Source organism: Electrophorus electricus, chromosome 24 (genome assembly GCF_013358815.1).
Source record: "Electrophorus electricus isolate fEleEle1 chromosome 24, fEleEle1.pri, whole genome shotgun sequence".
NCBI classification, from domain to species: Eukaryota; Metazoa; Chordata; class Actinopteri; order Gymnotiformes; family Gymnotidae; genus Electrophorus; species Electrophorus electricus.
The window spans coordinates 1,762,975-1,777,500 of record NC_049558.1 but is presented as its reverse complement, the minus strand read 5'-3'; the positions used below and the strand labels follow the sequence as shown (position 1 = coordinate 1,777,500).

Sequence of the window (14,526 nt, the reverse complement as noted above, 5' to 3'; positions counted from 1 at the left end):
GGGAATGCTGCCTTATTTAGTCTCTTTATCCTTCTCTCCCTTTACCTCACACTCAGAGTTAATGCTCCGTACACGGTCACTTCCAGCCTTCCAGAGCATGTCCGTGTACCCATCAACCTCTTGGGCTAATGCGCTCGGGCCCAGAAGCCGTTCTTGGCCTGCACCACTTTGATTCTTGCTAGCTCACAGTTCATTTTTCCCCTTTCAAGTAGGGCTATTAGGAGGTACTTAATGATATGTCTTGGGTTAAATGAGTAATAAATTTCTGTCTTGGCAAACCTGTAAAAATATCTAAATGTAACTGTAGAGACAGAGGACACATCTATTATTAGTCCCATGTCTCCTTGGCTTCTTGTCTCTCTGCTACTCCTGCCTTTGCCTTGTTGAGTTCGCTGCCGTTCTGTGCTCTATTCGGTCTGACTGGTGTTACATTTTGCGCCATTACTCCAGAGTGCTCACTTATCGTTTTATTCATCGTTCTTTTGGTCGTTCCTTTCATTTCAGCGTTCCAATTCGGACAACCCCCGTTCGGACAGTCTGACGCCGACGTCCAGCTTTCTGTTCCTATTCTTCTGGCCGCTCATCCATCAGGGATGCACTCATCTCTCAGATGCACTCCACCCTTCTCTCCCTCCCTCCCTCCCTCTTTATCCCTCTTTGGCGCTCTCTGTCCTTACTATCTATCTCCGTCTTTTCCCTGCACCTCCCCCTCCCTCTCTCCCTCTTAGGCCGTCTCCGTGCCTCGGGGTGCGCGGGTGCTGTTGGCTCAGAGGACTTTAGGGCTCCGGCTGGCTGACCCGACCCGTGGCCCTCGGCTGTGCCGCGCCGGCCTCAGAGAGCCGAGCCGATCGCATCCAACCCTCCGTGGTCATGCTGGCCTGCCTTTGAGACAGGGGAGGGGGAAAAATGGCCTGTCATTATTTCTTTTACCGTTTCTTTATTTTTTTCCGACATAAAGTAAATGAAGTAAAACATTTGGTGTTGTAAAAACACATGGAACTGACGCTGTGTTATGGCGCAGTTCAGGCTCCCTCCGTGGTTTCTGTGGCTTGGGGTGCAAGGCTGTTGGCCGGGCCGCCCTGCTTCTGTGCAGAAAACACTGGCTTCAGGGTGAGGGGAAGAGTGCACTCGCTCAAAGAAAGTGCTTTTGTCATGTTATGGGATGGTTTTGCTACAGGATATGAATGACAGATGGTAAGTGGAGCAAAGCTGATGAGAATCTGTTGCGGTATCTCAGGATTGATGGAATGAGATATGTCTTTGTCCTTCAGTTTTTGTGTAGAAAAGACACATTCTTACTTGAAAATATAAACTTTATTTTCCTATTACACTATTTAAAAACAAAACAAGAAGAAGGTTATTTCTAAATCTTAAATTCCTAATACTGAAAAATCTGTTTTCACTGCCCTCCTCTACCAAGTCCATCAAAGACAAAATAAATATTTCTATTCACAAGAAACAAGAACAAAACACAACATTCAGTGCATGTAAAACATAGACTGGCAGAGACAGGCAAGCCGAGCTTTTTCTACAGCTGCCGTTTGGTGCCGTCCTGGAGGGGCCAGTTTAAGGTACCAGTCAAATTCATCCATTTGTGGTCTTTCATATAAATTAAAACTGAATGAATACAAATTCCCCACATTTGCAAACAATGATAGCGTTTCACTCTACTTTTGGATCATATCATTTTCAGAATTTGCAGGTTTTATCAGCATAAATATATATTCATCTATGTATATTATTTACATTTTGGATACGTCAGCTGATATACAAAACACGTTTCCATTGTTGTGGGTTCAGAGATTATGTGTCCACTGTTAATTAGGTAGTAGAGAATTTACAAGATTATCTTTACACATCATATTTTTAATAGCATCATTTGTTTTTATGCTGGTTTTACGTTGGACACCCCTTTCTTGTTTGAAAGTTTTCGTGCTAAATTCTTGGTTCTCTGGACAACTAGAATTTGCTACCGTCAGTAAAGATGTAGTCCTACTCCAAACAGCTACAATAACCAAATCACTGAACAAGTGTCTTTCGTCAGTGCTACATTCATTCATTTTAAAGAGGACATTTTAGTCCTTTGATGTTTGTTCCCACCCACCGTCTGTCAGTACCACGGTGCGGTAAACCACACAGTAGTTGAGTACTGGTACAAAATGACATGAGACTGTAAGCATCGGCAGAAAAGAGGAAGAGTTTGAGTGGGAAATCATAAGAGGTTGGGCGCATTCCAAGATTCCATGGCACTGAAATCTGGAAAAGAACGGCACATCCCTTGTGATATACTTCACACAGTTTTTTTTGTTTGTTTGTTTTTATTTTGTTTTTTTTTGTTTTTTTTTACGAGAACTAACTGCAGCTAAAGAAAACACACAGATCTTTTAAATAACCATCCTCCTGTAGGAGTCTTTCACCAGTTTATAAGAGAACATCTGTCAGACTTTGTGCCTAGTTCCTGTTCTCCAGTTTCCTTCTCTTCCTCAGAGAATCAGAGAACACAAGAGGGACAAGATGGCAGAACTGGGATTGGTGGTTCTGGCTTCAACATCCATAAGTATTTTTGGACTTTAACCCTCTCGGCTGTTGCCCGTATATTGTAGGCTCCATCTGTGCCATAGTGGACAGCAGTGCATAATGCTCTCCACTGTACCTAATTTAATTTGATGTATTCATTTTATCTCTACACTAACTGGAGTTGCACTATCCTTTTCTCTAGTACTGTAATGGTGTAGGGAATCTTAAAGCTTTGTGTACACATGCAACAGCCTTAAGAATTCCCGGCTGGTTTTGGATTTCTCTCACAGTATAAGCTCTTTTCAGCTTGTAAAGTCATATAATGGCTATAATAAGAAATGGCTGATTATCATACATTTCTTGCTCATTATTTGTTTATTACTCCCTGAAACTGGGTTCTCAATCAGCTGTTTTCTGTTTTGAAGAAAATAAGAGAGCAAAAAAAAAATCTCTCCAATATATATTATAACCTGGAAATACACCAATGATCCATTGGCCTCATCCAGCTTATGTGTCTTCTGCATTGTGTGGAGTTCTGCTCCTGGTGCTGATTGGCTGTCCTCATAGGCACTGGTGTAGTGTCTGCTCCTGGTGCTGATTGGCTGTCCTCATAGGCACTGGTGTAGTGTCTGCTCCTGGTGCTGATTGGCTGTCCTCATAGGCACTGGTGTAGTGTCTGCTCCTGGTGCTGATTGGCTGTCATCATAGGCACTGGTGTAGTGTCTGCTCCTGGTGCTGATTGGCTGTCCTCATAGGCACTGGTGTAGTGTCTGCTCCTGGTGCTGATTGGCTGTCCTCATAGGCACTGGTGTAGTGTCTGCTCCTGGTGCTGATTGGCTGTCCTCATAGGCACTGGTGTAGTGTCTGCTCCTGGTGCTGATTGGCTGTCCTCATAGGCACTGGTGTAGTGTCTGCTCCTGGTGCTGATTGGCTGTCCTCATAGGCACTGGTGTAGTGTCTGCTCCTGGTGCTGATTGGCTGTCCTCATAGGCACTGGTGTAGTGTCTGCTCCTGGTGCTGAATGGCTGTCCTCATAGGCACTGGTGTAGTGTCTGCGTGCTGGTGCAGTTGAGGCAGCTGACGTGGCAGCACCAGTGGAAAGTACAGTGGCATCGCTCTGTCACCTTCTCAATGTGGCTCTTATAGCCCCGCCCACAGCACAGCAGCTCGCAGCCGTCCAGCGCTGGCGAGGAACTGTTGCAGGTGCGGCCCGAGGTGCCCACCGTGCCCGTTTTGCCATTGAAGGAGCAAAAATTGGGCGACTTCTCAAAGTAGACCAGGTCCCGGGCTGAAGGGAGTTTGTGCGCTGGGTTCTCGGGCTGGAGGTGGCGGGGCTCAGTTCGGTGCGATGCTCGGTTGCTTCCCTTGTTGGCGTACACCACTCTGGACGCACCGTCGAAACGGTCCTTCAGGACATCTCCCACTACTCTGAAACTGGGCAGCCGCATCCAGCAGGTGCGTATGGTGCAGGAACCTGACATGCCATGGCATTTACACTCCTGACGCATCTCCGACGAAACGGTCTGGAAAGAAGGGTGAGAAATGTTATTCGCCTAAATCAGCGAAGCTCAGAAATGCAAAAGCATTCGTATATTAAGTGTTACCTTCAACAGTACTTGGACTCATAAAGATTTTGCAAAACGTCTTTCATAATAGTTGACTAATGTGCCTCAGGTCTGTGGATACAGCCTGTCTATTTCTTTTAATGATCTTAAACATTCCTGTAATCATTTTTATCTTTTTTGATCAGTGCGTGTTATTGCTCGCTTGTGGTTTCTCATACCATTCTCCCCGCCTCGTTGTTGTGTAGGTTAGCAAGGTAGCGCAGGTCTCGGCCCCTCTCGCTGGAGTCCACAAACTCTCGCCCGAACATCCTCCCAAACTCCACGTTGTCGCTGCAACCCCCCCAGTGCCAGTCTGTCCCTCCTGGCCCCCGACGGCGGTAGTCGCAGGTGCAGGATTCGATTGAGCCTTCGGAACAGGAGCGTGCCACGGCATGGGTAACGCCCGCACTCGTGATGGCAAACACGAACGCCGTCTCTCGGCAACCTGACAAAAACAACAGCCCCAGTGTTCCTCAGGAATTTCCCCTGCGTGTGTTTTTAAGTGGATAAATCATTTTGATAAAGCCCCGCTTGTGGTTGGATTCTGTTCTGCTGACCAGGACCACAGGCCCACATTTTGTTCCATTCAAATGTACAGTAGGCTGATATTAAAAAGAAAAGCTCAACGGGGTGGTCGGGAAACGATCCACTGCGTAAGGGCGCACAGTGACGGACAAGCTCAGCTCACCTCTGTTGACAATTTTGCCAAAGACCGTGGGAGTCTGGGAGGTCGGACAGTTCCAGCGGCGGCTGCGGAACTGCCACTTGCACTCCTTTATGGCCGAGTGCAGCCCCGCAGCAATGGCGGGCAGGATGCCCGGGTTCTGCCGCACCAGTCTTCGCTGGCGACGGCTGAGCAGAGCCAAGCTGGGGTCCAGCGCCAACTGCACATGTTTCGTGTTGGTGAGGAGGTTGGCAGAAGAGGCCACGTTCACAATGCCCCTGCCAGACGAAAGGAGAGAGTGAAGCTCCCTGCTCTTGGTGTGATTTCGAGTGATTATACAGACTCTGAAAGATTAGTACAGCAAGGTAATCGCGTTTGAGACGTTTTTCTGCGTTCATTATCTTTCTTGTTCACTCGCTCAAGTGACAAGTTAAAAATAAAATCACAAAAACACACACAGCAATATCCCCAGTATTAAAGAAACATCTACAGCATTTACGTAAGTGACGGTCCATGAATCTTGCCCCTGGCTGAACACAAATGTGTGCTATTTGTGCTCTTCTTTTTGTGCACTGATCAGTGATTTGTTTAGGTTATTGTTCAGATTGCAGAGCAACAACACAGCAGAATGACAGATGAGATGTTTCATCACTAGCTTCATTACTGGAATAAAATAGGAAATGTCTTGTTAACCTTGACCTAATAGCTCTCATATTGTTATAGCTGAATGATGTAATTATATAGTAAAGGTAAATAAACAGGGATGTCTGGAGCTGGGCCAGTGAAGTGTCCACACTATCAGTGAGGTCGTGAAGCCAAAGACCTAGCAGAGATAGTTTACTAAAGGCTTCTGACCTTACTTTTCAGTTGTTCTGAACATCTCAATTTATTGCACTGCTCGATTTTTAAAAACAAATTCATGTCAGGGATCAGAATAACTGGCCAAGTCTTTAACGTACTTGTGGTGCAAGGCCATTAATGAGATGGCTATTTCATTTTACATTGTATTTAAAAACAATTTTCCATTATAGTCCCACGTACTTGTCTTCATGACTTGTTTGTCACAGACATGCGTTTTTCAAGTTCACAGAGTTTAGATTTCATCGTAAACCGGGAGACCAGAACGACACTGTGCACATCACCATTTTCCTAAAACATCTGGGTGGGACGACAAGTAGTTGGCTAGGAGATGCACTCTGTACTTCGTGACGCGGGATTGCGCAAGAATCGAGTAGTTAACTCAATGGTTCTTTTTGTCACTGTGTACAATTCATAAATAAAAGTATTATTACGCACATTCCATATTATTATTATTATTACGCTATTAAAATGTGTAGACGTTAGAAATGGCGTGTATTTAGTCTACGGTTTCAGTTACAGCTACACTGAAATACTCAGCACGTTACGAGAATACTACCATGAGTTCTGGAAAGGAATTGATTTCAGCCATGAAATAAATCCCCATTTAATTTATCCCACATTGGACCAAAAAAAAATTGTCTCGTGTTCAAGCCACACGGTCGAAGAGAGAGAGAGAGAGAGAGAGAGAGAGAGAGAGAGAGAGAGAGAGAGAGAGAGAGAGAGAGAGAGAGAGAGAGAGAGAGAGAGAATATGAATAAACAAACTCGGGAGTTACCTCATTCTAAAATTGCATGGATTTACTTGAGCTAAACTATTATCCTACTGCTCTCACTCCTAAATTCACAAGTAAAATGACGTATTAATTACGTTTTAACAGTGCAATTACGTCTAAAGTGTAGAACGTGGCGTGAAATGACTAAAATGACTAAAACGTCATTACCGTTGTTTTGGTGTTTATGCCCATATTTGTAAAACTGTCTACTTTTGGCTTCTAATTAAATGTAATTATTTATGGATTGAGTTAAAACATGGATATTTTTAGGGTAGCCTTTATCGCTGAATAGTTCACAAAGTTCCTGCGTCCAAGTAAATTCCTGACAGCTTTCTATCGCGCACAATTTCCATTATGACATTTTGGCAATAGCCAAGATTACTATTGCAAATCGTTTTTCAGTGATGGTCATGTTATTTAAAGCCTTAGCTGCCTCGTTTCACCACATCCTAAGTGTATAGTTTACCTAGTTAATCATAAATGTTAAAGATCCAAAATACGAACCCAACTGCCGATTAAGTTCGACTAAAGCGAGCAAGGACGCTCCTAAATGAGATGAACAACACATATAAACTCACCACCACCGGCCGCTGTTATTGACCGCCCCTGTGCCTGAAAGTGAGGATACCAGCAGGATACACGCGGCTTTCACTCCGAGAAGCAGTGCGAGCACCCGCATGATATCTTAAAAAGAAAGGTTTGGAAGCAATTACTGCAAACTTCGCATTTCAATTGAGAATTATTCGAGATCAAATTAGTACACATATTTATGCAAAAATATTCAACAATAACCTTTAAATCTTGATAACTGATTTATTCACCTGCACATTTATATCTGTATAATTTTCACTCAGTAGTGATCAGTGCACCGATTTATCTCACTTTCTTTACACTCCTCCCATAATTCCGTTTGGCAAACTGAATTCAAGTTAAACTTAACCGTGATTTATTGGCGTAACCATGCGCGTTGTCCTGTTGTTTTCCGGCAAGCATACGTACTGTCTACTCACCACTCCACATTCCAAAGCGTGAGACGAGACGGGAAATAATTCGTAACTGTTGTGTTTATCTGTCTGCGGATCTGACGAGTGCGTCCGGATAACGCAGTCCCAGGAGTGATGCTGGCGCTGTCGGTCCCGTTCACTGTTTGTGGCTCAGTGATGCGCTGCACGGCGCTCTGAGCGCGTGGGACAGTCCAGCAGACTTGATCCGCTCGGTGACTGATAGGCGACACATTCTTCGCTTATTGAGCTCTACAAGAAGAATAAAAAAGGGATTTGCTGCTCTCATCTCCCTCTGATTCTTTCCTCCCTCCTTTGAAAAGGACTGAAAAGACGGATAGGTTAATTCTCCTCAGGACACAGTGAATAAAGAAAACAAAACCAGAGAGAAACAGTAGAGGAGGACGCCTCAGACGACATATCATTCGGGAAATCCAAAGGTTCCACTTATACATGCAACGAATTAATGAAATATAATCTTCCTTCGCCGCGCGTCTTCCATTTGCAATTTAACAATATTTATTCCAGCAGCAGAGCAAAGGGTCTGTGTTGACTGCAGTGGGTGTGCACGCAGCATGTCTGTCTCCAATGCCTTGCGCGCAGACAGTGTCAAGACACAGTACAGTAAGAGCGGAATATGAAACATCTAATCTGGCCTTTTCACCCGGAGTGTTTGGATTACTCTCTTAACCGCGTCCCCTCCCTCTCTCGCCCGGCAATAAAGAACCGTGTTTTCAGGGACTCCAGCGAATGTAACGCGCTTTACGCTCGTAGCGTCTTATTCTCCTTTATTTCTCCAGCTGAATAATGAATATTACCCCAGCTATAACTCAAAAGCCAGCCCTCCATAGAAATTCCCATTTTCGTTTTCCTAACAAATTTTAGGTGAGCTGAAGGTAAATCATACAGGGTCTGGGGGGACGAAATCTAAACAGCCACACTTTATCAGCGCGAGAGGATTATTCTAAACATTTATCGAAAGTTTCGCAGAACACTTTTTGCGTGATTGCGAAGTAGGGATAAAAGGGAAAATTATTCTAGCAGATTAATAATTCTTTGGATGAGAGGTTTAAGGGGTGACTCTAATAGAGAAAAGACCTAAGACGGATATAAATTCCAGCATCTGGAGTGCAGACCTTCCTCGCGCGCATATGGGCAGTGCGGTTCTGGCGCGGGGCAGAGAACAGTACAGACATCATACGATATATCCAAATGCTTCTGCACTGTGAACTATCCCCGGGCAAATCTGTGCCCTAGCCAATGTACAATTGTTTGAAATGTAGGCTACTACGTTTAGAATGTCGAAAAACATTTTTCTCCGTAAGAATGATGGTCACCCACATTCTTTGTAGCACACACACACACACACACACACACACACACACACACACACACACACACACACACACACACACTTGCCTAAACTCTCGGTTTCTCTGACGGTTTGCAGCAAATGGCTAACTGAAGGAAGTGCGCTTTTGTTGGGGGTATTTAATGAGTGCCTCTATTCTGCTCTTACTCTTAGTTCTTGAAGGTTCTTAAACTGGTTTCCTGGTGCACTCATGCGACACGGAGCAGATTAGCGGCAATCCGGTTAAAGGGACGCCTTTTATATACAAATCAACTTCAAATCACTTTTTAAGCCACTTAGACTTACACGCCATGGCAAAATGCTAATGCACTTTTCATTGCCAGAGATTAGGCAATAAAATAGAAGAGATTAAATGAGGAATTGTCAGTATCTCTTGTTAATTGTAGTTACGGGTGGTTTTAACTCAATTTTTAAATGAATCCGAATAGTTTTAGACTAGTTTCACATAAAGAAATTAATCCGATTCTATTGTGTCATGATTTACGGACACAAATGTAAAGAATGGTTATAATTGCAGTATAATTACAGTAAACTTGCAATATAATGATCGAAACGAGTCTGAAACGAAGTCGCTCTTCTTGTTCTAGTATTGCCCACCTGCTGCGGAATGTGGTTTTGCGTTTGTGACAATCAGCCTAGAGGTGTTTTCCTTTAGTACCGATTATAAAAGCACTGTAGGTAGAACTTTTAGCACCAAAAAAAAAAGGCCATTGTCACTTTTGATTTCTGTTTTGGACGAAATAACCTTTTCTTTGAATAATGACCTCTTAATATTTCATTCGGCCAATGGGACCGGGTCCCATACAAGAATCACAACAAACGCCTGAGCAAACGTTATATTTAGCAAACCAAGTTTAAAAAGCCATGACTATCCAAAGATTCCTCTTCTCCTCCGTCTTCAGACATTACTGGTAGTCAAACAATTTACAACCCTGTTGAAGAATGCCAGAGAAAGTGATGAATGTAATGAGTGTAAAGCGCCGTTCGCTGTGGTGGAGGTGAACTGGCTTTGGGCGCGTGTATCTGCGAGCGCGTCGCGCGTCCTCTCTGCTCATTGTTCCAGCGCGCAAGAATATCCGCGCGCTTGCCTGCTGCCGCTCGAGCCGAAGCCTAGATTTGGACCTCGCGGATATAGGCTACTACAGTGTGAACAATTTCACCAGATGTAACAATATGGAGATTTTCTTTTTTAATGAATAAGCATATGGATATGAATAAGCGTCCCTATCACGGACAATGTAGCGACACTGATTTTGTGTCGAGACTGTTGGGTTCACTACTGAAAAATAGATGAATACATTTTTAACACCAGCTGTTCATAGCAATAATTAATGACACTCACTACATATTGCTCGCGAAGAAATAGTAGCGCCACACTTTCTGTTGGAATAGGAACTCTACAGTAGCTTGTCAGTTAGAGCTGCCTTTCTTAAATGTGTGATTGAACCTTTCAGTACTTCAGTCCAATACTTTGAAAACAACCGCCCGTGCGGTGTTTGCCCGCCCTCTGTGTTACCACCTCCTCTGTGACATGCGCTCGTCCAGACCTTCTCACAGCGCTCCTTACATCCCCTCGGCTCCACACTGAATGTGTTGTGCATTGGTTTCTCCTAATTTACCATTACAACGTTCATCATAACGGTGTTTTAATGTCACGTCAGGAAAACCGTTTAACAAAATGGAATTGTCACATAAACATCGTCTGGAACGAATCCTGATTTTGGCCGCCACACTTCTGTCACCTGCCTTCACGTAAGTAGAAAGGTGCACATTGTTTGCATTCCAAAGGTTTTAAGAAAACTAAGTAATCTTATTTTATATATATAGGCTGTGAAACTTGTTTAACGACAAGTGAGCAATATATATGAGCAATTAAAGTGTTCTAGATCATGATAATTGTGTATGTATCATATAGGCCTATAGAAAACACTGTGCTGAAATTGCTTGTTGATACTTTCTGAATTCTTTCACTAAGGTCCATTTCTATTGTCATCCATTGAGAGCATTGTTTCAGTCACACAACCACATTTCCAGTTACACACTCACACGCACACAAATGCACTAATCAAAACCATTTATGCATGTGCCAGGGAAAATTGCATGGTTACAAATGCTCTCTGTCTTTCCTAAGTCCCCAGACTATCAATAAGCATAAAGTTTGTTTATTAAAATAAGGGTTTGGGCTGTGTATGTAACGTCTTCTACAGATTGTTTCCATATAGCCTCATTTCTCTTCACAACTGGTAATAAGATTGAGAGACAGCGGGGGTTTGGGAGCCGTAATGTCATAACATTAACTCTATCTGGGGGATTAGCGTGAGACAACAAAACAGTTATTCATGATTGTTTTTGAATGCTTAAATGTTTGTTCATAATAGATGTCACTAAACAAAAGCACACAGCCTTGTAATTTATGTAATTTTCTACATTGTTTTTTTACATTGTGTTATAGAATTGTGTTACATTCTTTTTGTCTGTGCTTAATCAAAACACTTTATAACATAACGAAGTTCACATGAATACTTATCACACTACAGTTCAGTCAAATGCCCTTTGTCTTATTATTATTATTATTATTATTATTATTATTATTATTATTCATGTAGTTGTTAAAGAAACAGTGATGTTATGGAGAAAACTTAAACCACTAACACGTTAACACACAGAGACTGCAGTTTCACTAAGAATATCATTATGCAAGTTATTTTGTTTTAGCAGACATATTTGTTTCTTGCCTTTCTATAGTTGTTTTTAAAATAGCATTGGAAGCTATTGCCTCACACATTGAAAGAGGACAGCTACAGAAGTTTACATGTAAAATGGAGCCTTATTGGATTATTACTTTTCACTAGACATCTATAGAAAGCTGTAATCTTCTCTGCAGCTTGAAATGAGAAACAGAGCTATTTTGGGTCATCACATCACAGATGCCATACCACTTATGCGTGTCTGCCTTAATAATTAATTTGAGCTTCACTATTCAAAGGAACAGGATCAGCCAAAAATGGCACCAGCTCTGAAACAGGAGCTGTTGAGCGTCCTAATAGTATTGTCCATATTAATATGTTTGATGTGATTTGATGACATGGTCACACAATTTTCTCACCTACCCATTCAGAAAGCACCACATCATACCTGTAGATTTTCTTTGAGCTGATCCAGAGCACAGCAATGCTATATTTCAGAGATGAAATGTGTCGGCTGAAGGCAGTACCATGACGCTTTGTTGAGTTAATTGCTTGTCCACTCTCTCAGGGTATTGTGTAATGACATCCTTGGCCTGAAGGTGGCAGGAGAACCAGTGTTGACCCCCAACGCAGTGTGTTTACGACTGGCAGGCCTGACTAAGAGACAGATGCGGCTGTGTGTACGCAGTCCTGATGTCACAGCCTCTGCCTTGCAGGGCATACAGGTTGCCATTCATGAATGCCAGCACCAGCTCCGAGACCAGCGTTGGAACTGCTCCACCCTGGAGAACCATGGCAAAGTGCCACACCAGAGCGCCATACTCACGAGAGGTGAGGGAGAGACAGACCTGCTGTAGCTAGTTTAACCACTGACATGAGTCACGGGACTTACAGAATTGGCGCAATATTACATTATGTCTAAATGAACATATTGGACAATATGGTCATAATGTGCAATATTACATATTCTTATGGTCAAATCATTTTCCATATACATACCTGTGGTGTGGGGGGGGGGGGGGGGGGGCACTTGCGATGTCAGACTCTCAAATGCTCTCATATCCTGCTGGAGTTGTGACAGCTGAACCAGTAGACTAAGTGGTCACTTCATTAGGAGCACCTTGTAGTTGCACAGTTAGAGTCCATCTGTTTGTGTTAGTGATCACATAATCACCGTGCCACAGTGCCACTGCTAGCTGGATTTTTTTGGGTGGTGGGAAAAAAAAAAGACAACCCAATATCCAATAACGTCTACAAGTTCAAAACCCACAACTATGCCTTTACCACATCTTCGATAATACTGGGTTGAGAGTGGTCCAACACCGAAACAGCACCTGGGCTGCAGTGGTCCTGTGTTCAGAAACTGATCAGTGATGAACAGGATAAGGCATAAACTGCGAAAGCCAACACTTACAGTTTGGAATGCTATTTTTTTTTTTTTTTTTTTTGCACTATGCATTTAAAGCAGTATTGCTCTAATAAAGTGGCCAGGGAGTGTAAGCACAAAATGGGTTCTTTCAAATAAAGTGGGTAGTGGCTGGTGAGCGTGTCATGCACACTGACCTCTTGCTGTCAGGTTTCAAAGAGAGTGCCTTCTCCCTGGCTCTGCTGGCGGCTGGTGTGGCCCACTCAGTGGCGTCTGCCTGCAGCCTGGGCAAGCTGCGCGGCTGTGGCTGCAAAGCCAAGCGTCGCCTGGACGACGACAAGATCCGGCTGAAGCTGACCCGGCTGCAGCTGCAGACCCTGCAGAGGAGTGGGATGAGCGCTCCTGAGTTCAGCCCCAACCACAGCGGGCTGCCCACGTACCTGCGCCCTGGCCATCCCACCGCGCTCCTGAAGCCCTTGCCAGAGGAGGGGGCATCGGTGCAGGAGACCTGGGAGTGGGGTGGCTGCAGTCATGATGCTCACTTTGGCGTCCACTTCGCCAGGGACTGGCTCGACTCCAGGGCGTCACCACGTGATATACACGCCAGAATGAAGATGCACAACAATCGAGTTGGCAGGCAGGTATGGTGATAAAAAATATATATTATTATTAATCTTCATGTGTTATTCATGTGTCAACAGAGGTCAATATTTCTTCTTTTGTTAATGATATGACTTTAAAAATCTTTATCTTATGAATCAATAAATGCTTTGATTGATTTATCAAGTTTACATGTTTGTGATCTAGTTTGATTGACTTCAGCGCTTAGCAGTTTTGTGTGTTTTAGTTTTAAAAGTAGCATACAGTAGCCACAGATTCTAAATATTGACATTTGTGTTTGTTTGTTTGCTTTTGTAACAGACAGTGACTGACAACATGAAGAGAAAATGCAAATGTCACGGCACGTCTGGCAGCTGCCAGTTCAAAACATGCTGGTACGTATCTCCTGAGTTCAGGCTGGTAGGGACGCTGCTCCATCAGAAATTCCTCTCTGCCGTCTTCATCAACTCCCAGAACAAGAACAGCGGCGTGTTCAACCCGCGAGTGCCGGCAGGGCCCGATCCGACCGGGCCCCGCCGCCGCAGCCTCTCCCGGGAGCTGGTCTACTTCGAGAAGTCGCCTGATTTCTGCGAGCGCCAGCCATCCGTGGACTCGCCGGGAACGCAGGGCCGCATCTGCAACAAGAGCAGCCTGGGCTTGGAAGGCTGCGGCTCGCTGTGCTGCGGACGAGGACACAACGTGCTACGGCAGACGCGCAGCGAACGTTGCCACTGCCGCTTCCACTGGTGCTGCTACGTCCTCTGTGACGAGTGCCGCGTCACCGAGTGGGTCAACGTGTGCAAGTGAACGGCCCGCCCACTGCCCCACCCCACCCTTCACAGCCAATCCCGTCCGAGACCCCACCCGTGACTTACCCGCTGGCTGGAAGCAGGGGGACAAGCAATGGAGGTCTGCAGAATAGCCTCACACACCGCGCGCCCGCCTTCCTGTCTTACTCGGTCAGTTTAGTCATGTCTATTTTCAGCCCCCTTTATCTGGGATCCATTTGCTCTGTGTGGCTGTTGTTATTCTCCAAATGCTGAGTTGAAGATCGAGGAGAGGAGTGACTGGGCTCTTCAGCC

The 14,526-nt window shown here is 44.4% G+C and overlaps 2 protein-coding genes across 2 annotated transcripts; one reads left to right on the top strand and one right to left on the bottom strand.

Annotated features, from left to right (window-relative positions):
- Nucleotides 1–3,548: 3,548 nt before the first annotated feature.
- wnt1 (wingless-type MMTV integration site family, member 1) lies at nucleotides 3,549–7,438 on the bottom strand. Its single transcript, XM_027021356.2, has 5 exons — nucleotides 7,429–7,438; nucleotides 6,997–7,102; nucleotides 4,810–5,063; nucleotides 4,301–4,566; nucleotides 3,549–4,040 (listed from the first exon to the last, which is right to left on the bottom strand). Exons 1-5 carry the CDS (start codon nucleotides 7,436–7,438, stop codon nucleotides 3,549–3,551), a joined length of 1,128 nt encoding a protein of 375 aa, XP_026877157.1.
- Nucleotides 7,439–10,469: 3,031 nt separating this feature from the next.
- Nucleotides 10,470–14,251, top strand: wnt10b (wingless-type MMTV integration site family, member 10b). Its single transcript, XM_035522491.1, has 4 exons — nucleotides 10,470–10,543; nucleotides 12,047–12,309; nucleotides 13,055–13,485; nucleotides 13,766–14,251. The coding sequence occupies exons 1-4, from the start codon at nucleotides 10,470–10,472 to the stop codon at nucleotides 14,249–14,251; spliced, it is 1,254 nt and encodes a 417-aa protein (XP_035378384.1).
- Nucleotides 14,252–14,526: the final 275 nt, after the last annotated feature.

What these genes read in the sequence shown, in the direction of transcription:
- wnt1 (XM_027021356.2), bottom strand. An exon ending in AATAACAGCGGCCGGTGGTG is followed by an intron (nt 5,064 to 6,996) that starts GTGAGTTTATAT and finishes TTCGTCTGGCAG; the next exon opens with GGGCATTGTGAACGTGGCCT. An exon ending in ACAACGAGGCGGGGAGAATG is followed by an intron (nt 4,041 to 4,300) that starts GTATGAGAAACC and finishes CCTTCTTTCCAG; the next exon opens with ACCGTTTCGTCGGAGATGCG.
- wnt10b (XM_035522491.1), top strand. Translation starts at nt 10,470, where the DNA reads ATGGAATTGTCACATAAACATCGTCTGGAACGAATCCTGATTTTGGCC. An exon ending in CTTCTGTCACCTGCCTTCAC is followed by an intron (nt 10,544 to 12,046) that starts GTAAGTAGAAAG and finishes CCACTCTCTCAG; the next exon opens with GGTATTGTGTAATGACATCC. An exon ending in ACAATCGAGTTGGCAGGCAG is followed by an intron (nt 13,486 to 13,765) that starts GTATGGTGATAA and finishes CTTTTGTAACAG; the next exon opens with ACAGTGACTGACAACATGAA.